The sequence below is a fragment of the Salmo salar genome, chromosome ssa02 (genome assembly GCF_905237065.1).
Source record: "Salmo salar chromosome ssa02, Ssal_v3.1, whole genome shotgun sequence".
NCBI classification, from domain to species: Eukaryota; Metazoa; Chordata; class Actinopteri; order Salmoniformes; family Salmonidae; genus Salmo; species Salmo salar.
In genome coordinates, this window is record NC_059443.1 from 21,004,192 (window position 1) to 21,025,767 (window position 21,576).

General features: G+C 46.0%; 1 protein-coding gene across 1 annotated transcript in view; it reads left to right on the forward strand.

The window, feature by feature from the left end:
* Positions 1–6,915: 6,915 nt before the first annotated feature.
* LOC106594733 (protein kinase C alpha type) overlaps positions 6,916–21,576 on the forward strand; it is a 45,281-nt gene continuing 30,620 nt past the window's right edge. Inside the window, exons 1-6 of the mRNA XM_045699865.1 lie at positions 6,916–7,313; positions 8,375–8,609; positions 11,474–11,505; positions 11,893–11,972; positions 13,838–13,949; positions 17,031–17,159. Coding sequence (XP_045555821.1) covers positions 8,380–8,609; positions 11,474–11,505; positions 11,893–11,972; positions 13,838–13,949; positions 17,031–17,159 — 583 coding nt within the window. The 5' untranslated portion in view covers positions 6,916–7,313; positions 8,375–8,379. The remainder of the gene's footprint in view (positions 7,314–8,374; positions 8,610–11,473; positions 11,506–11,892; positions 11,973–13,837; positions 13,950–17,030; positions 17,160–21,576) is intronic.

Sequence of the window (21,576 nt, forward strand, 5' to 3'; positions counted from 1 at the left end):
TTTTGATGTTTTTGCTGAGGATTGACTGATTTTCATGTCTTAAAGTAATGATCGATTGTCATTTGTCTTTGCTTATTTGAGCTGTTCTTTCCATAATATGGACTTGAGCTTTTACCAAATAGGGCTATCTTCTGTATACCACTGCTACCTTGTCACAACACAACTGATTGGCTCAAACGCATTAAGATGGAAAGAAATTCCACAAATTAACTTTTAACAAGACACACCTGTTAATTTAAATGCATTCCAGGTGACTTCCTCATGAAGCTGGTTGAGAGAATGCCAATAGTGTGCAAAGCTGTCATCAAGGCAAAGGGTGGCTACTTTAAATAATCTCAAATATAAAATATATTTAAAATTGTTTAAAACTTTTTTGCTTACTACATGATTCCATATGTGTTATTTCATAGTCTTGATGTCTTCACTATTATTCTACAATGTAGAAAACAGTAAAAATAAAGAAAAACCCTTGAATTAGTAGGTGTGTCCAAACTTTTGACTGGTACTGTATCTACAAATTCTTCCGAACTGTTTCGGCTGGGAAGCATGTGAACGCCTGAAGGCAAGCAAAATGAATCAGAATGATCAGAAGGCAAGTTTGAGGTATTATCATGCTACTAACACATTTTCAATCCTGTCAGACCTCCACTGATGCCTGGGGGTTAAGGGTGGATGTGTGTTGGTACCTTCCCAGGACCCTGAGCTGAATGTCATTAAGACCTCTCACACCAGTTGTTATAGCTCTATCCCTCCCTTCCTCTCTTTCCCACTTCTCTCCATCTCTCTATTTCCCCTTCTCTAACGTTCACTCTCTTCCCCTTTCTCACACTCTCTCTGTCTTCAGTCACATACAAATGCACACTACTGGGTCACATGGATGCGTGCACACACACACACACACACACACACACACACACACACACACACACACACACACACACACTCACTAACCCAGGTCCCTGCTGTGGCGGAGTGGATTGATCATGTACTGATCAGAGCAGCACCTGGGAGGATTTGAAACACCTGCCTGTGGTGCAGAGCTTAACAGCCCTCCCCTCTATACCTCCCTCCTTCCATCTCCTCTATACCTCCCTCCTTCCCTCTCTCCTCTATACCTCTCTCTTTTTCTCTCTCTCTCTTTCTCACACATGGGTAAAGGAGGAGGATGCTGCTGTCTCTCTTTCATTGACACACAGGAAGCACCGCAGGGTTCTAGAACCTCTCGGCTTGATCTCTGAACCCCCAAAAACACCTCAGCATCCTTTCTCCGTTTAATCTTTGTCTCCTTTTCAGCCACTCAGCCAATCCCTCGTTGCTCCGTCCTCCCATCAGCCAATCCCTCGCTGCTCCGTCCTCACATCAGCCACTCAGCCGTCCTCACATCAGCCACGTCGGTGCGCAGGGACAAATGAGCTAAACAAGCTAGAGCTGATCACACCTTAAAACACCACACGCTCTCTCTGTGTGTGTGTGTGTGTGTGTGTGTGTGTGTGTGTGTGTGTGTGTGTGTGTGTGTGTGTGTGTGTGTGTGTGTGTGTGTGTGTGTCTTATAATCTCTGACAAAAGCATTTGTAACAGTTGTATTTTGTTTGACATTTTCAACAGTGAAGAAGGGGTGAGAGTTGAGAGAATTAGTTATGTGATAATGATTATGTGTTTCCTGTGTTTTGATGCAGAAGCATTGTTTTTTTTTACTCTGCAGGTTATCTGTCTGGATCTCAGCTCAACTCAGCACAATACAACACAGTAAGATCAGCAAAATGAGTGTGGTTGTTATGTGAAGTAAAACACATGCTGGCCGAACCAGACAGCTCTCCAACCTTATTGATCTGAAACGATTATTATTCACAATGCTTTCGTGTGTGTGTGTGTGTGTGTGTCTGTGTGTGTGTGTGTGTGTGTGTGTGTGTGTGTGTGTGTGTGTGTGTGTGTGTGTGTGTGTGTGTGTGTGTGTGTGTGTGTGTGTGTGTGTGTGTGTGTGTGTGTGGAATGCTGTGTGTTAGCGCAATGAAGATTATCAACTTCCCCCTGTCATCTACAATGGATGATCATCTGCCAAAGTTTCATCTCACTAGCATGGATATCTTTTCTCTCTCTCTCTCTCTCTCTCTCTCTCTCTCTCTCTCTCTGTATCTCCCTCTCCCTCTCTCTGTATCTCTCCCTGTATCTCCCTCTCTCTCTCTCTGTATCTCCCTCTTTCTCTCTCTGTATCTCCCTCTCTCTCTCGCTCTGTACCTCCCTCTCTCACTTTCTATCTCTCTCTCTCTGTATCTCCCTCTCTCTCTGTATCTCCCTCTCCCTCTCTCTCTGTATCTCCCTCTGTATCTCTCTCTCTCTCTCTCTCTCTCTCTCTCTCTCTCTGTATCTCCCTCTCTCTCTCGCTCTGTATCTCTCTCTCTCTCTCTCTGTATCTCCCTCTCTCTGTATCTCTCTCTCTCTGTATCTCTCTGTATCTCTCTCTCTCTCTGTATCTGTCTCTCTCTCATGATATCCATTTTCAACATTATACGTAACACTGATTTTGATTATAGTTTTAATGGTCATATCAATGATGATGATGATGATGATGATGACAACTCACAACCACTCACCTCTCATTCATTATAAATCCTCTTCCAATTCTGTCTTTCTATTTCCAGCCTTTTATTTGACACGTAATTCTTTCCATCTGATGTTTACTTGCCCATCTTCTTTACGGTGTTGTCTTTCTGTTCTGTATCAAGCAGTGGTTCTATATCTGTGTGTTTGTCATACTGCACTGTGTGTCTGTCTCCCAGGTTTATGACCATAATGCATCACTGCCTGGTCTCTCTTTTATAGCCCGGGACTCATGACTGTAAAACATGCTCAGATAGCCGTCTGGATACATGCACACACACTCACGGGCGTTCTCACACACACTCACGGGCATTCTCACACACACTCTCTTTCTTACACACTCACTGTGAGATACTCACAAGTGAACCACATCCGATATTACAAAGCATACTGCAGATTACAGAATCACACATTATTGGCCATTTTATGTGCATTGTTTTTTTATTTAGTTACCAGTGAGTATAGATCTGAGGTCCATGTTGAGTTACCAGTGAGTATAAATCTGAGGTCCATGTTGAGTTACCAGTGAGTATAAATCTGAGGTCCATGTTGAGTTACCAGTGAGTATAAATCTGAGGTCCATGTTGAGTTACCAGTGAGTATAAATCTGAGGTCCATGTTGAGTTACCAGTGAGTATAGATCTGAGGTCCATGTTGAGTTACCAGTGAGTATAAATCTGAGGTCCATGTTGAGTTACCAGTGAGTATAAATCTGAGGTCCATGTTGAGTTACCAGTGAGTATAAATCTGAGGTCCATGTTGAGTTACCAGTGAGTATAGATCTGAGGTCCATGTTGAGTTACCAGTGAGTATAAATCTGAGGTCCATGTTGAATTACCAGTGAGTATAGATCTGAGGTCCATGTTGAGTTACCAGTGAGTATAAATCTGAGGTCCATGTTGAGTTACCAGTGAGTATAAATCTGAGGTCCATGTTGAATTACCAGTGAGTATGAACTCTGAGGTCCATGTTGAGTTACCAGTGAGTATAAATCTGAGGTCCATGTTGAGTTACCGGTGAGTATAGATCTGAGGTCCATGTTGAATTACCAGTGAGTATAAATCTGAGGTCCATGTTGAATTACCAGTGAGTATAAATCTGAGGTCCATGTTGAATTACCAGTGAATATAAACTCTGAGGTCCATGTTGAGTTACCAGTGAGTATAAACTCTGAGGTCCATGTTGAATTACCAGTGAGTATAAACTCTGAGGTCCATGTTGAGTTACCAGTGAGTATAAACTATCTGAGGTCCATGTTGAGTTACCAGTGAGTATAAACTCTGAGGTCCATGTTGAATTACCAGTGAGTATAAATCTGAGGTCCATGTTGAATTACCAGTGAATATAAACTCTGAGGTCCATGTTGAATTAACAGTGAGTATAAACTCTGAGGTCCATGTTGAGTTACCAGTGAGTATAAACTCTGAGGTCCATGTTGAATTACCAGTGAGTATAAATCTGAGGTCCATGTTGAATTACCAGTGAGTATAAACTCTGAGGTCCATGTTGAGTTACCAGTGAGTATAAACTCTGAGGTCCATGTTGAGTTACCAGTGAGTATAAACTATCTGAGGTCCATGTTGAGTTACCAGTGAGTATAAACTCTGAGGTCCATGTTGAATTACCAGTGAGTATAAATCTGAGGTCCATGTTGAATTACCAGTGAATATAAACTCTGAGGTCCATGTTGAATTACCAGTGAGTATAAACTCTGAGGTCCATGTTGAATTACCAGTGAGTATAAACTCTGAGGTCCATGTTGAATTACCAGTGAGTATAAATCTGAGGTCCATGTTGAATTACCAGTGAGTATAAACTCTGAGGTCCATGTTGAGTTACCAGTGAGTATAAACTCTGATGTCCATGTTGAATTACCAGTGAGTATAAACTCTGAGGTCCATGTTGAATTACCAGTGAGTATAAACTCTGAGGTCCATGTTGAATTACCAGTGAGTATAAATCTGAGGTCCATGTTGAATTACCAGTGAGTATAAACTCTGAGGTCCATGTTGAATTACCAGTGAGTATAAACTCTGAGGTCCATGTTGAATTACCAGTGAGTATAAACTCTGAGGTCCATGTTGAATTACCAGTGAGTATAAACTTTGAGGTCCATGTTGTTGTCTCATATTGTTCCTCTTACTTTGGGAAGATAGATTGCTTGTTTATGGTTCCACATAATACAGTATAGCTTAAAAAACATAAAGGAACAGATTTATGAAACGTTAGTAAGTGTTATAGTAAGTGTTATAGTAAGTGTTATAGTAAATGTTATAATGAATGGTATAGTGAATGTTATAGTGAATGTATTAGTGAATGTATTAGTGAATGTTAGTAAATGTCATAGTGAATGGTATAGTGAATCTTATAGTAAATGTTGTAGTAAATATTACAGTAAATATTATAGTGAATGTTAGTAATGTCATAGTAAATGTTATAGTAAATGTTATAGTAAATGTTGTAGTAAATATTACAGTAAATATTATAGTGAATGTTAGTAATGTCATAGTAAATGTTATAGTAAATGTTATAGTAAATGTAGTAAATATTACAGTAAATATTATAGTGAACGTTATAGTGAATGTTATGAGGGAATAAAACAGAGAAGCCAGAACGAACAGGGAAGTAACGTTTTTGATTTAATTTGGTTTTAGCTTTGGTTTGATCATCATTTATACATTTTTATAAATAACAGGAGAAGATGTTGCAAGCATAAGACCTTATTCAGGGGATCTGTCAGTCTGGCTCTGAAGGAGAGCTGTGATCACCTGATTGTTAGTGGTGAAGTCATACAATGACAAATCATTATCTTCCTGTAGCCCAGTGACTGAGTCAGTGTGTGATGGGACAGAGTGACAGGAAGCAATTTCAATTCAAACAGACTGTGAGAATGTAACAACGTGACTGAAAGGAAGGCCAGATCACTCCCTGTCTGCTGCTAGCTGGAAGGCTAATGTTCAAATGACATGTATCATGTGGAGATAACACACACACACACACACACACACACACACACACACACACACACACACACACACACACACACACACACACACACACACACACACAAACCACACTCTTATCTTGCTCGCTGACACCATTTTGCTCTCTAACAATCTTGCTAATTATAATAGTTAATTAATTCTGTGGCGGTGTCTTCATCAGGAGACTAACAACCTACATTTTCATTAATTAGACCTTCAACCCTTCGATCCCTCTCTCCATCTCTCCGTCCCTCTCCATCAGCCCATTTCTCTCTCTCTCATCACCTCATCCCCTGTCTGCACAGTATATCTCCTCTCGACCGCTCTCTCTCTTTTTTCTCTCTCACGCCGTCCATCCTTCTCCCTCTCTCTGTTCAATGTCAGTGGTGTATTTTTACTACTGTCTCGTATGAGGTGGTAAACCTTCTGTGTGTGTGTCTGCTTGTATTCCATTAAAACCCTTTCTCACCATGTGAGTAGTGTCTAAATAACACCAGACGCCCCTCTCTGAGAAACTGCATTACCCATGAACCTCAGTGTGACCTGGATTGAGGTACAGAGGGACTACAGTATTGAGGCGATGGTTCACTCCCTCTACCACCAGAGATGACTAATGATAACCAACACTGGTTGTACATAGACCCATGCTACAGTACTGTTCCCTATCTCGATTCCACTGGAATAACAGTACTGTTCCCTATCTCCATTCCACTGGAATAACAGTACTGCTCCCTATCTCCATTCCACTGGAATAACAGTACTGTTCCCTATCTCCATTCCACTGGAATAACAGTACTGTTCCCTATCTCCATTCCACTGGAATAATTACCAAGTTATTCACAGCAAATGGGCCTTGATCCTTCCACAGGCTGTTCTGAATATGGTCCAACCATTACTGCCAACACTCCTGTTAGCTAGTTGTAAGGCAACAGATTGTGTACCATGATATTGATGATTAACCCTTGATAGACTGGTGTTGTTTAGAGACACTGATCTATCAAGGGCATCCTTCTGTCTTACTCCTTCCTCTCTATCAGTCTGTCACTGTAGGAAGTGTTAGACTGTTGGTTGGTGTTAGTCCATAGTGATGGTGGCAAAATGCCCCCCCCCCCTTCTTCTCCCTCCATCACTTGCTCTCTCACTTTGTCTCTCTCCAGAGAGATGTAACCCAGATTTCAAAATGAATTGCTGCCTATTCCCCTCCCTCCCCCCTCTCTCTCTCTCCTCTCTCTCCTCTCTCTCTCTCTCTCTCTCTCTCTCTCTCTCCCTCTCTCCTCTCTCTCTCTCTCTCTCCCTCTCTCCTCTCTCTCTCTCCCTCTCTCCTCTCCTCTCTCTCTCTCCTATCCCGTCTTCCTCTTGGTAAAACAGAATCAATCTTGAAAAGAGAATTCCATCTCTCCATCTCTTCCCCCTCTTCACCCTGTGTGGGTTAACTTACCGGATACATAGCAGTCCACTCCTCCTCTGTCTTCTCTCGTTCTTCGAAAGCTTCAATCTCATCCCTTGTTATTTGCTATTTTTATGTAGGCAGCTCTTTTTCCCAGCTCTTCCTCCCTGCCACCACTTGCCTTTCTCTCTTTCCTTCACTTTTTCTTTTTTGTCGTGACCAGCGACAGGTTCAGAGCGATAGCAGGCTGCCTATCAAAGGAGGAGAGATAAAGAGAGGGGGAGAGGAAGAGGAGAAGCCTGCTCTTTGATCAAGTCTGTCAGCCCAAACAACCACAAATACAGGTAATGTCTCTCTCTTTCTCTTTGTTTCTCTCTCTCTCTCTTTTCCTCCTTCCACTTCTATGTCCACGCAGCTTTCCACTCTGTTCCTTATGTGTTGAGGATTTCCCTTTTTTCTTGTTTGTTCTGTTTCTGTGTTCTTTCAGCCCTCCCTATCTCTGGTATTCACCCATTGGATCGATTTCCTCCATCTTCCGGTGTGCCATAATCATTTCAACAGGTCCTGTTTGCTATGCTGTACGCTCTCGGCTTATTTACTAATTCATTCAATCTCTGTTGTGATTTCATTTATCATCTAGCAGACAACTACTCCTCTTCTCTCAGTTAAATATTTCACATTGCTATAGTTTTTCTTTCCTCACTTTTGACTCATATAAACTGTGCATGAGAATACATTCCAAACTTTTATGGAGAAATTAACACAATATCAAATCAGGACAAAGAGGAAGGAGACAAGGACAGAGATGGTACCAGTTCTAATATTGGAGTGGGGGGTGCAACAGGAGGTGCAGTTGACATGCGAAAAGGGTGTTTGGTTGTCAGGGCAACCCAGGGTGTTTGGTTGTCAGGGGGATGTGGGAGGTTGCAGTTGGCATGGCGTGGCGATGAGGATAGATTGGGTGAGAGAGAAAGTGAGTGAGTATGAAGTGGGACATATGTGGGACACAGTGTGAATTTCACTAATCGTTCTGTGTCTCTGGGTCTCTGAGGAGAGCTCTGTCTCAATGTGTGAATTAACCTCTCTCCTTTTTATACATTCCCTCTCCCTCCATCTCCCTCTGCTCATCCCTCTGTCCCCTGTCTGGGTCCTTTTATACTCTCTCTCTCTCCCTCTGCTCATCCCTCTCTTCCCTGTTTGTGTCATGTAATATTTTCTCTATCCCTTCACCTCTCCCCTACTCCCTCTTATTACTATCCACCCCTCTCATCTCCATCTGTCCTCTACCCTCCTCTCTCTCCCTCTTTCCATGTCTCTCCTCTGTAACACTCAACCCTCTTTTTCTCCATCGTCTCATCCCTCCTCTCCATCACCTCTCCTTTCCCCTCTCCTTCCATCCCTCCAGGCAGCATGTCTACTCCCGTGTCCCCGTCCCCCTCCCTCTCCCCCCTGACCCTGGCTTCCCCCGTGGCCACTCCCTCTCCCCTGCCCTCCCCCCTTTCCCCCCCTCCCAGGGTGCCAGTGTTCCAGAGGAAGGGGGCGCTGAAACACAAGAGGATCATCGAGGTCAAGGACCACCAGTTCACCGCTCGCTTCTTCAAACAGCCCACCTTCTGCAGCCACTGCACTGACTTCATCTGGTAAATACACACACACACAGCGGAATACACACACACACAGCTAAATACACACACAGCTAAATACACACATACACAGCTAAATACACACACACACAGCTAAATACACACACAGCTAAATACACACACACACAGCTAAATACACACACACACAGCTAAATACACACACACGCACACAGCTAAATACACACAGCTAAATACACACACACACACAGCTAAATACACACACAGCTAAATACACACACAGCTAAATACACACACACACACACACACACACACACACACACACACACACACACACACACACACACACACACACACACACACACAGCTAAATACACACACAGCTAAATACACACACAGCTAAATACACACACACAGCTAAATACACACACAGCTAAATACACACACAGCTAAATACACACACACACACACACAGCTAAATACACACACAGCTAAATACACACACAGCTAAATACACACACACAGCTAAATACACACACAGCTAAATACACACACAGCTAAATACACACACACACACACACACACACACAGCTAAATACACACACAGCTAAATACACACACAGCTAAATACGCACACAGCTAAATACACACAACAGAAAACATGTTTCATTAGTTCCCAGCTCGCCTCTGCAAACATCCAAACTGCAGCCCCTGCACAGCCTTCACCTGGTAACACACGCACACACACACGCACGCACGCACGCACGCACGCACACACACACACACACACACACATATTATGAATCTGCAGAAACCCACACTTACACAAACACTCCAGGTCTCTATAGTTCACTGACCACCTCTTCAAACTTCCCACTAACTCTAAAACTGCAGCCACTGCACCAACTTCACCTGGTAAAACACACACACACCATTAGAATGTGCAGTGTGTGTACACAGACACAAAACACACACAGTAACACACATGTTCATGCTCACACAGTCACCATACATGACCCAAGACTGGTTGGAAGCCCAGTAGCATGTACAGTAAGCTCATTCTGGCAGACACAGCCAAAGCAGGCCAGTGTAGAATCTGTGTGTGCTCGTCTCTGTGCGTGGATGTGTGTGTGGACATATGGTGGAGAGGGTAGGCTGAGTGCAGGCCTCTCCTCTAGCCAACAGCCTCTGGGAAGTTTGCAGTATATTTCGGTGAATGACTGTCAAAGTTACATTATGATTATTTAACAAAGGAGAAAAGATAGATATGGTAGCGCTCTCTTAGATTTAGGTTTGGTCGTTTAAAAATACACATCACAAAAATACCATAGCACTCCAGACAGCAGTCTTACACACGAGTTACAGGCATCTCTCCATCTCTCCATCTCTCCCTTTCTCCCTGTGGAGATTCTACTGGTTTCCTACAATAGACATGATAAAAGAGATCAGTACTACACAGTTCAAATCACATCCTCTAGGGGCTGTATGCTATTGACAACAAACACCAGGGGATTGAAAGGAGACTTTCTGTTGTCAATATTCTTCCTGCAGGGCCTTTGTCAAGACTTCACAAGGTCTCCTCTCCATTCCCCTGGTACAGGAATAGATCGCTACACATTCTCATATGACAGCCATTTATATGTGGTGGATGTATGGCTGAATAAATAGATATGTATCTTTAATATGATTCAGAGGGGTTCTGTTAAATGTGGAAGACACATTTCAGTTGGATGCATTGAGTTGTACAACTGACTAGGTATCCCCCTTTCCCTACTTTCCTAATATAATAGGATTCTCCAGATAGATGCTTTTGGCTTGTCTTCTGTCCTGTTATCCTATGACCATCAGGTGGTGCTGTTTGGCCTGTCTAATGTAGCTCTGCCTCTCTGGCACTCTCTGGTGGACAGTACAAAGAACTGTCATAGTACTGAACCACCTAGAGTGGTTTACACTCCTCGTCTCCTCTCCTTCATCTGTGCTGATATGGAAACACTGCAGAGGTGAAACCAATATGGCGGATGTCATTTCCCCTCCTTCACTAGGTCACAAGCCTGTCGCTGTCAGACAGTGCAGATGAAGGAGAGGAGATGAGAAGAGGAGATGAGAACTCTCTGTGACTATTGAGATGAACCTGGGGGGTACTTCAGTGTGATCCTCAAGGGCTCTCTCTCTGTAGGGTGTTGTTCTCCCACCTCTCTGCTGCTTACCTTTTAATCAGCAGCTGATTCACAACCAGGAAACTGGCTGAGTGGACTCTTTAGCCAATCAATGGCTTTAATTATTCAATTAAGATCTAAGGAGACAGGAAAGCAGAAGACTGTAACTCTGGAGGAGGAGGAGGAGGAAGAGGAGGAGGAGGAAAAGGAGGGGGAGGGGGAGGAGGAGGAGGAGGGGGAGGAGGAGGTGGAGGGAGGAGGGGTGTATGCGTGTTTGGTGTGTGTGTGAGAGAGGCAATAACACCCCCCTCCCCCCTTCCTAGTTGACCTGATCAGCACTACAGTAAGTGTAGTAATCTATAGAGATGTCCTGCAGCGAACTCTCAGACATTCTCACTGTATTTCTGCTGTTTTATTCCATAAAAGCTGTCACCAGGACATGTATTTAACACAACACCCCCGTAATTCTGAGGGTTTCTGCTGACAAAGGCTTTATGGCCGAAGTGTGTCCTTGTCGGCTGCTGTTATTTGATCAAACAAAAGAAGGAGCCATATCTATAATTGCAATAGCCATCTTGATTTGTTAACATTGGATTATTGGTGGGTTACAGCACTGCACCAAATGATGCATGTCTTTCTGTTCAGGCCCATCTGCTTATCTTCCACTGAGCAGGCCAGTCCTTTCAGTTGTGTGGTATGTAAGATCAGTGATGGTTTCTGTGTTGTGTTATGGTTTGTTCCACACAGGGGAATTGGAAAGCAGGGATTTCAATGTCAAGGTAAGGATTATTGGATCATAAGTTACCATTAATCATCCGATCATTACCATTTTTTTTATTACACATTTTACAAATGCATTTGTCCAAAGACGTTAACAGCAATTATAGGCCTTAACCCCTAAGAGCAAGTCAAGGCAATACTATCATTGATGAAGGAATATTTTATCTTGGTATTGATTGATGCATTGTGTTTTTGACATTGAACCACTAGTGAATAATCTTGATCACAATGACATTCAGCAGTTTGTTTTTTTATTTGACAAAGACTAGAACACACACATTTTCCACATTATTCTTGGAATCAGATGAGTTTTTTATAAACAGGGATGAAATGGATTTGGATGTAGTAATGTGTTGATTGTCTTTCTGCTCTGTGTTTTGTGGCAGTGTGCAGTTTCTCTGTCCACAAGCGATGTCACGAGTATGTAACGTTCACCTGTCCTGGAGCCCCCACTGCTCCTACAGAAGTGAGTCTATCTTCCACCTACTCCCAGCTTTTACACTCACCTTCCTTCCTTCCTTCCTTCCTTCCTTCCTTCCTTCCTTCCTTCCTTCCTTCCTTCCTTCCTTCCTTCCTTCCTTCCTTCCTTCCTTCCTTCCTTCCTTCCTTCCTTCCTTCCTTCCTTCCTTCCTTCCTTCCTTCCTTCCTTCCTTCCCTCCCTCCCTCCATCTATCATTCCACACAGCCCACACACACACACACACACACACACACACACACACACACACACACACACACACACACACACACACACACACACCTGTCCCTCTGTCATTCCTCCATTCCGCCTTTACTGTCATTCATCCTTATATAGATCGTTACATCTCTCCATCCATTCATCCTTCCACTCCACACTTCCCCTTTTCAGGCTACTCCCTCACTCCTCCCTTTCTCCCGCCAATCCATCAAGAGAGAGGAAGAGAAAGAGAGAGAATGACAGGGAGAAGATAAAACAAAGAGGAGGGAGGAGGAGTGGGGAATCCAGGTTGAAAGGGGGAGGAAGAGAGAGAGGAAGACTGAAAGCCATGAGCAGAGGTAGAGAGGGTGAACAGATTGCTCCCTCTGTCTCTCTTTGGGATTTCAAAGAGATTTGTCTTTTTTCAGACTTTTATCTGCCAGCTAAATAAACTGGATCAGAAATTAGGTCAAGGAGAGAGAGGGAGAGTGTGTACACAAATGAGTGTATGTGTCACAATCGTCTAAAGGATTAGACCAAAGCGCAGCGTGTTGATTGCTCATCTTCTTACTTTATTTCGAGAGAACACTCAAACAAAATAAACAAACAACAAACAGTTCCGTAAGGCACACAGGCTATACAGAAAACAACCACCCACAACCCACAGGAAAAAACAGGCTGCCTAAGTATGGCTTCCAATCAGAGACAACGAAAGACACCTGCCTCTGATTGGAAACCATACTCGGCCACACAAAGAAAAACGAACATAGAAAATGAAAACTAGAACATATCCCCTGGAAACAAACAAACCCCAAAACACACAAAAACAACACCCCCTGCCACACCCTGATCAACTACAATGACAAATGACCCCTTTACTGGTCAGGACGTGGCAGTATGTGTGTGTGTGTGTGTGTGTGTGTGTGTGTGTGTGTGTGTGTGTGTGTGTGTGTGTGTGTGTGTGTGTGTGTGTGTGTGTGTGTGTGTGTGTGTGTGTGTGTGTGTGTGTGTGTGTGTGTGTGTGTGTGTGTGTGCGGGGGAGAACGATTGACAGGGAGGAATTGGGAGGAAGAGCTTGGCTCAGAAACTGCCTGATGGAGAGAGAGCGAGAGTTGGCAGAGAATGAAAGAGGTGGGGGGTGTTCTCAAAGTAAAGCTCAAAGGGTGTGAGATGGGGTTTGGGGAGTAGAGAGGATGAGGAGAGGAAGACAGACAGTTAGAGAGGAAGGGGATGTGGATGGGGAAGAAACTGATAAGCTGAAAAGCAGATAGAGATGATTCAGACTTCTCCACACACACCCTTCGCCAGGAACACATTCTATTAACATATCGAACTCTCTTCCCAGCAGAGAAATGTAATTGGTTGCCATGAATATACCACTCTCAATCTCTCCCTCATTTCTCCTCGTTTCCCCCCGTTTATCACAACACATAAACATGGGGATGTTCCTCTCTCAATGACTTACTACTCTCATGTCTGTCTGTCTGTCTGTCTGTCTGTCTGTCTGTCTGTCTGTCTGTCTGTCTGTCTGTCTGTCTGTCTGTCTGTCTGTCTGTCTGTCTGTCTGTCTGTCTGTCTCTCTCTCTGTCTCTCTCTCTGTCTCTCTCTCTGTCTCTCTCTCTCTCTCTCTCTCTCTCTCTCTCTCTCTCTCTCAGGACTTGAAGAGTAAACACAGATTTAGACCTCAGACCTACACTTCTCCAACGTTCTGTGATCACTGTGGTTCTCTGCTCTATGGCCTTATCCAACAGGGCATGAAATGCTCCTGTAAGTAACCAGACGTTTTGTTTCAAGTTTTATTTGCCAAAATGCTCACTTGCAGGTTCCTTCTGGCCAAGGCAACAACAATGAGAAATTATAAAAGATAAGAATACCAACATAAAGTAAATGGCTCAGTAGAACAGAATAAATGTTTTAGCATAAGTATAATACAGGAAGGCACAAGTTATAGTCCAATATTTACATGTGTTTTGGGGAAGGGGGGATTGGGGGGAAAGTGTTTAAATTGTGCAGTATTTGGCAATCATAATACAGTTTTTCTCAGTCGCTTTGGTGCATTTCTTAGATCAAAAGTGCCATTCTTGATACTACTTGTACAAATTCCAAATCATCTAGTCACTTGTGCACATCATTAAAGCAATTTCTTATTCCTTTGAACAAATTGCAATTGCTTTTGTACATATTGCAATTGATAATGTACAAGTGTCAGCTTTTTTCCACATTTTCAATTGCTCATGTCATGTTGATCAAAATATAGTAGATGGTTCTCTGTTGAATAGTCTTACCCCTCAAAACATCTAGGCATTAGTTCCTTGCATAAGCCATTACATGCAAAATTGTTGAACTATTTGTCATAAACTGTCAAGCATAGTTTTACACATTTCTATTAGACCTTTTGTACAAAAACGTGAATTGATGAATGGTGCAGGTGAAATTGACCCTCACTCATGAAGGAATGTAAAGTGTTAGTTCAACCAACAATCAACCAGTTGTCAAATGTGCATCTCATGAAGAATCAATTGGCAAGCATATATAGACAGACCACAACACAGAGTTGCAATTTTCCAATAATGGATGGACCAGGAAACGAACAGGGTCAACAGCCAAGAGGAGGAAGAAGAGGAGCAAGGATGCGTGGTGGAAGGCAAAACAGAGGAAGAGGCAGAAGAGGACATAGGCGCATATCTGATGACATAAGGGCCACTATTGTAGACCATGTTGTCAATCATGGCCTTACAATGGCTGAGGCGGGTCGAACGGTGCAGCCGAATATTGGGAGATCAACCGTGTCCTCAATAGTTCAAACGTTTCGAAGAGAGAACAGGTATGTCCACCAATGTACAGTGCACAGTTACTGTATATAAGCAGTATACTGTATACTTCCTACAATGCTTCATATTACAGTAGTCCACTTGTATTTCACAGCATACAGAAATATACTCTATACAGATACATACTGCACCTGTATGTTTTACAGTAAAATGTGTGTTCGCATAGTTTTTGTCTATGTGAAAGTGTGCGATGCATCACTGCATTTTTCCCCACATAGGACTGCAAGATTACCTCAAACCGGTGGCAGAGGAAGCCTTTTCACACCTCAACAGGAGGAGGCTATTTGCACCATGGTCCGAGCAAACAATGCCATGAGACTCAGGGAAATACAAAGGACCATTATAGAAGACAACGATGTCTTTGAAAACATCCATACGGTTAGCATCTCAACCATCGACAGGGTGCTGCATAGAAACCAGATGAGTATGAAACAGCTGTACCGTGTACCATTCCAAAGGAATGAGGACAGAGTTAAGGAGCTACGGTACCAGTATGTACAGGTAAAACATATATCTATGTAACTACTTTACAGCAACATTTTATAGTGATACATAGTACAGTAAGCATAAACTGCACATATTTCCATTGATGTGGAAGGAACATGCAATATATGTACATTTTATGTCACTCTTCCTTACCAAAACAAATTCAACTGTGTGTTCTGGGATATAGCGTATAATGGAGTTAGAATCAAGTGAACCCTCTCACAACTTTGTATACGTGGATGAGGCTGGCTTCAACCTGACCAAATGCAGAAGGCGGGGTCGGAATATCATCGGTCACAGAGCTACTGTGGATTTGCCAGGCCAACGGGGAGGAAATATCACCATGTGTGCTGCTATTTCGGAGCATGGTGTCCTAACCCATATCCCCCTTATAGGGCCATACAACACCCAGCATCTACTCAACTTTTTAGAGACTCTCTACAGGGCTCTCATCCCTGATGATGAGAGGGGTCTGTTTAGAGAGGATTTGCCAAAGTATGTGGTCATTTGTGATAATGTGAGTTTCCATCGATCAAACATCATAAGGCAATGGTTTGTGACCCACCCGAGGGTGCTCATAAAATTCCTCCCACCTTATTCACCATTCCTTAACCCAATTGAGGAGTTGTTTTCAGCATGGAGGTGGAAGGTGTACGATCGTCAGCCACACACACAGATGACCCTGCTGGCTGCAATGGATGCAGCATGTGAGGACATCACAGTAGACGCCTGCAGAGGATGGATAAGGCATTCTAAAAGATTCTTCCACGTTGCATCGGAAGGGAAAATATCCGGTGTGATGTGGATGAGAATATGTGGACCGACAGACAGGAACGTCTGGATGTGTAGAGACAGCACTAGAACAGTGCTGTAGGAAAAGTTGTGCCTTAGGCGTGGTTTCCTGTGTTTCTTTCTAATTATTTTTTTTTTCCTTTGTGCCCCCTGGGTTGTCCAGTCTCTTTCAGTCAATAACCCACATACAGTAATATGTAAATAGTACTGTTGAAATTGATATATGCCATAGAAGTGCAGCCTTGTGCATTTTCAATACAGTAACTGTCATCCAAACTGTAGCCTAAGTTTACATCAGGTAATACTGTCAAAGTACATAGTTCCATTGACAACATGCCTAAACATTTTGACGACCTTGTTTGTGAACAATGACACAATGACTTATCATTCTGATGACACTGACATGATCATTGGCATGAATATTTACTTTTGAGAGATGTACTAAGGATTTTTAGTGACTGACTAGCTTTAGAAACACATCTATTGTATATTGCAGTTTGTACAAATTGTTCTGAGAAATGCACTTATTATTTTGCACATGTTAGGGATGATGTGAAAAATGCACCAAAGCGACTGAGAAACTGTAAGTGCAGCAGTTGTGATGTGCGTGTGGCATGAATGTACAGTATATGTGTGTGAGTGTTTTCTTACCACATGTGTTATTATCTCTATGTGTGTGTGTGTGTGTGTGTGTGTGTGCTTGTGTTCGTGCATCTATACTTGAATGCATGTACTACAGGTTGTGAGATGAATGTCCACAAGCGTTGTGAGAGCCTGGTGCCCAGCCTGTGTGGTCAAGATCATACAGAGAAGAGAGGCAGGATCCATCTGACCGTCCGGGGAGAGAACGAGGACATCTTCATCACAGGTCAGAACTAAGTGGCTAGAAGAGTTGTCCCTAACCACTGATAGAGACAGGGTTTACATGTCTCTGTCACCCGGTGGTGTAAAGTACTAAGTAAAAATACTTTAAAGTACTACTTAAGTCATTTTTTAGGCTATCTGTACTTTACTTTACTATATATATTTTTGACAACTTTTACTTTTACTTCACTACATTCCTAAAGAAAATAATGTACTATTTTTACTCCATACATTTTCCCTGACACCCAAAAGTACTCGTTACATTTTGAATGCTTAGCAGGACAGGATAATGGTCCAATTCATGCACTTATCAATTGAACATCCCTGGTCATCCCTACTGCCTCTTATCTGGCAGACTCACTGAACATGTCACGTCCTGACCAGTAAAGGGGTTATTTGTTCTTATAGATTGATCAGGACGTGGCAGGGGGTATTCGTTTTACGTGGTTAAGGGTGTGTTTGTGTATGTGTTCATGTAGAGGGGGTATTTGGTTTATATGGTTCGGGGTGGTTGTTTATGTAGAGGGGTATTTGATTTATTAGTCCAGGGTTTTGGTTATTGTTCTATGTTAGTTCATTTCTATGTTCAGTCTAGTTGTTTGTATTTCTATGTTTAGCTAATTGCTGTTGGGGCCTTCAGTTGGAGGCAGCTGTCTATTGTTGCCTCTGATTGAAGGTCCTATAAATAGGAATGTGTTTGTCATGGGATTTTGTGGGAGATTGTTTCTTGTTTTGCTGTGTGCCTGACGAGACTGGCTAGTTCGTTTGTTTTTGTATACATTGTTTGTGTTTTCCTTCTTCACTAATAAAAAGAAGATGAGTTTACATTTTCCCGCTGCGTTTTGGTCTACACCCTACGACACCCGTGACAGAATCTCCCACCAAACACGGACCAAGCAGCGGCGGAGGGAGCAGCAACAGATGGACTGTCGGGAGTCATGGACTTGGGAGGAGATTAAAGCCGGAGTGGGCCCATGGAGGAAGGCGAAAGAGAACCGGGAATGTTACAGGGGAACACGGTTGGCGTTCAAACCGGAGAGGCAGCCTCAAGAATTATTTTGGGGGGGCACACGGGTAGTTTGGCTGGGCGAGGATTAAGCCCCAAGCCAAATCCCTGTGCTTTTGTTAAGCAACCTATGACTGGACAGGTCCCGTGCTTCGGGTTAATGCGTACTGTGGCGAGGCCAAGTATTTTCAGGCCGGTGTGCGCAGTGCCAGCGCCCCGCATTTGCCAGGGGGAAGTGGGCACCCAGCCAGTACGGGCGGTGCCACTTCTGCGCTCGTGTAACGGCCGTCGTCAGAATTAGACCAAGGTGCAGCAGAAGATGTGTTCATCATTAGAATTTTAATTCAAAAAGAGAACACTTTACAAAAACGAAACAAAAACGACCAGAAACAGTCCTGTCAGGAAACACACTGCCCAAAACAAAGAAATACAAAAACATAGAAAAAGGAACATAGAACGCCCACCCAATGTAACACCCTGGCCTAACCAAAATAAAGAACAAAAACCCCTCTCTATGGCCAGGGCGTTACAGTACCCCCCCCCCCCAAGGTGTGGACTCCGGCCGCAAAACCTGACACTGAAGGGGAGGGCCCGGGTGGGCCTTCTTACGGCGGCGGCTCAGGTGCGGGACGTGGCCTCTGTTCCACCCTTGGCGTCGCCCTCTTAGGTGGCGCACCTGGCCGCGCCGAAGGTCTGGCGGGCGACCCTGACTGCGCCCGGCTGGCGGGTGGCCCTGGTTGCGCCCGGCTGGCGTCGATGGTTGCACCCGGCTGGCGGGCGGCGATGACTGCGCCCAGCTGGCGGGCGGCGATGACTGCGCGGGCGGCGGGCGGCGATGACTGCGCCCGGCTGGTGGGCGGCGATGGCTGCGCCCGGCTGGCGGGCGACCCTGGTTGCGCCCGGCTGGCGGGCGTCCCTGGCTGTGCCCGGCTGGCGGGCGTCCCTGGCGGCTCCGGCGGCACTGACCCAGGATTCACCAGACTGGAGAGATATGAAGGAGGCCTGGCCCTGGGCGCAGGCACAGGACGCACCAGTCTGGCGGGCGGCTCTGGCGGCTCCGGCGGCTCCGGGCTGGTGGGCGGCTCTGGCGGCTCTGGCCCAGGATTCACCAGGCTGGGGAGACATGAAGGAGGCCTGGCCCTGGGCACATGCACAGGACTCACCAGGCTGGGGAGACATGAAAGAGGCCTGGCCCTAGGCGTAGGCACAGGACTCACCGGGCTGGCGGGCGGCTCTGACTGCTCTGGACAGGCGGGCGGCTCTGGTGGCTCCGGACAGGCGGGCGGCTCTGGCGGCTCCGGACAGGCGGGCGGCTCTGGCGGCTCTGGACAGGCGGGTGGCTCTGGCGGCTCCGGACAGGCGGGCGGCTCTGGCGGCTCCGGACAGGCGGGCGGCTCTGGCGGCTCCTGACTGGCGGGCGGCTCTGGCGGCTCCTTACTGGCGGGCGGCTCTGACGGCTCCTGACTGGCGGGCAGCTCTGGCGGCTCCTGACTGGCGGGCAGCTCTGGTGGCTCCGGACTGGCGGGACCCACTGGAGGCCTAGTCCTGGGAGGTGGCACAGGACGGACCAGGATGGGGAGACCCACTGGAGGCCTAGTCCTGGGAGGTGGCACAGGACGGACCAGGATGGGGAGACCCACTGGAGGCCTAGTCCTGGGAGGTGGCACAGGACGGACCAGGATGGGGAGACCCACTGGAGACCTGGTCCGTGGAGCAGGCACAGGACTGACCAGGATGGGGAGACCCACTGGAGGCCTGGTCCTGGGAGGTGGCACAGGACGGACCAGGATGGGGAGACCCACTGGAGGCCAGGTCTGAGGAGGAGGCACAGGATAAACCGGGCTGTGGGGGAGCACTGGAGTTCTGGTACGGACGCTCTTTACCCACACTCCAGGCTGAATGCCCACTTTGGCCCGGCACGGGCAGAGAGCAGGCATTGGGCGAACCTTGACCCTCCCAGCGCCCTGGAGACACAGTGCGCAACGCCGGCGCAGGATAACCTGGACCGAGGAGGCGCACTGGAGACCAGACGCGCTGAGCTGGCACAACCCGTCCTGGCTCGATGCCTGCTCTCGCATGGCACTTGCGGGGGGCTGGCATGTAGCGCTCCGGGCTATCAACGCGTACTGGGGACACCGTGCGCTTTACCGCATAACACGGTGCCTGACCAGTACTGCGCTGCCTCCTGTAAGCATGGGGAGTTGGCCCAGAATTAAATCCTGGCTCTGCCACACTCCCCGTGTGCCCCCCCCAAAAGAATTTGGGGGGCTGCCTCTCGTGTCCGTCACGCTCCCTTTCCTCATACCAGCGCCTCTCAGCTCTCGCCGCCTCGATCTCCCACTGCGGGCGGCGATAATCCCCAGCTTGAGCCCATGGTCCTTTCCCGTCCAGGATTTCCTCCCAATTTCACGACTCCAGATAGCTTTTCTCCTGGTGCCTCTCCTTGTGCTGCTCCTTCCTCCGCTGCTTGGTCCGTTTTTGGTGGGTAATTCTGTAACGGCCGTCGTCAGAATTAGACCAAGGTGCAGCAGAGGATGTGTTCATCATTAGAATTTTAATTCAAAAAGAGAACACTTTACAAAAACGAAACAAAAACGACCAGAAACAGTCCTGTCAGGAAACACACTGCCCAAAACAAAGAAATATAAAAACATAGAAATAGGAACATAGAACGCCCACCCAATGTAACACCCTGGCCTAACCAAAATAAAGAACAAAAACCCCTCTCTATGGCCAGGGCGTTACAGCTCGAGATCGCCAGTGCGCCTCTATGGTCCAGTGTATCCTGCTCCTCGCACTAGCCGTGAGGTGCGTGTCTCCAGTCTGGCACATCTTAAGCCAGCACCACGCACCAGGCTTCCAGTGCATCAGCCCAGTCCAGTATGTCCTGTTCCCACTCCTCGCACTAGCCTTGAGGTGCGTGTCTCCAGTCTGATACCTCCAGTACCAGCACCACGTACCAGGCTTCCAGTGCATCAGCCCAGTCCAGTATGTCCTGTTCCCGCTCCTCGCACTAGCCTTGAAGTGCGTGTCTCCAGTCTGATACCTCCAGTACCAGCACCACGTACCAGGCTTCCAGTGCATCAGCCCAGTCCAGTATGTCCTGTTCCCACTCCTCGCACTAGCCTTGAAGTGCGTGTCTCCAGTCTGATACCTCCAGTACCAGCACCACGCACTAGGCTTCCAGTGCGTCAGCCCAGTCCAGTACGTCCTGTTCCCACTCCTCGCACTAGCCTGGGGGTGCGTGTCCCTAGTCTGATACCTCCAGTACCAGCCCCATGCACTAGGCTTCCAGTGCATCAGCCCAGTCCAGTACGTCCTGTTCCTGCTCCCCGCACTAGCCCTGAGGTGCATGTCCCCAGTCTGGTACCTCCACTACCAGCCCCACGCATCAGGCTTCCAGTGCGTCAGCCCA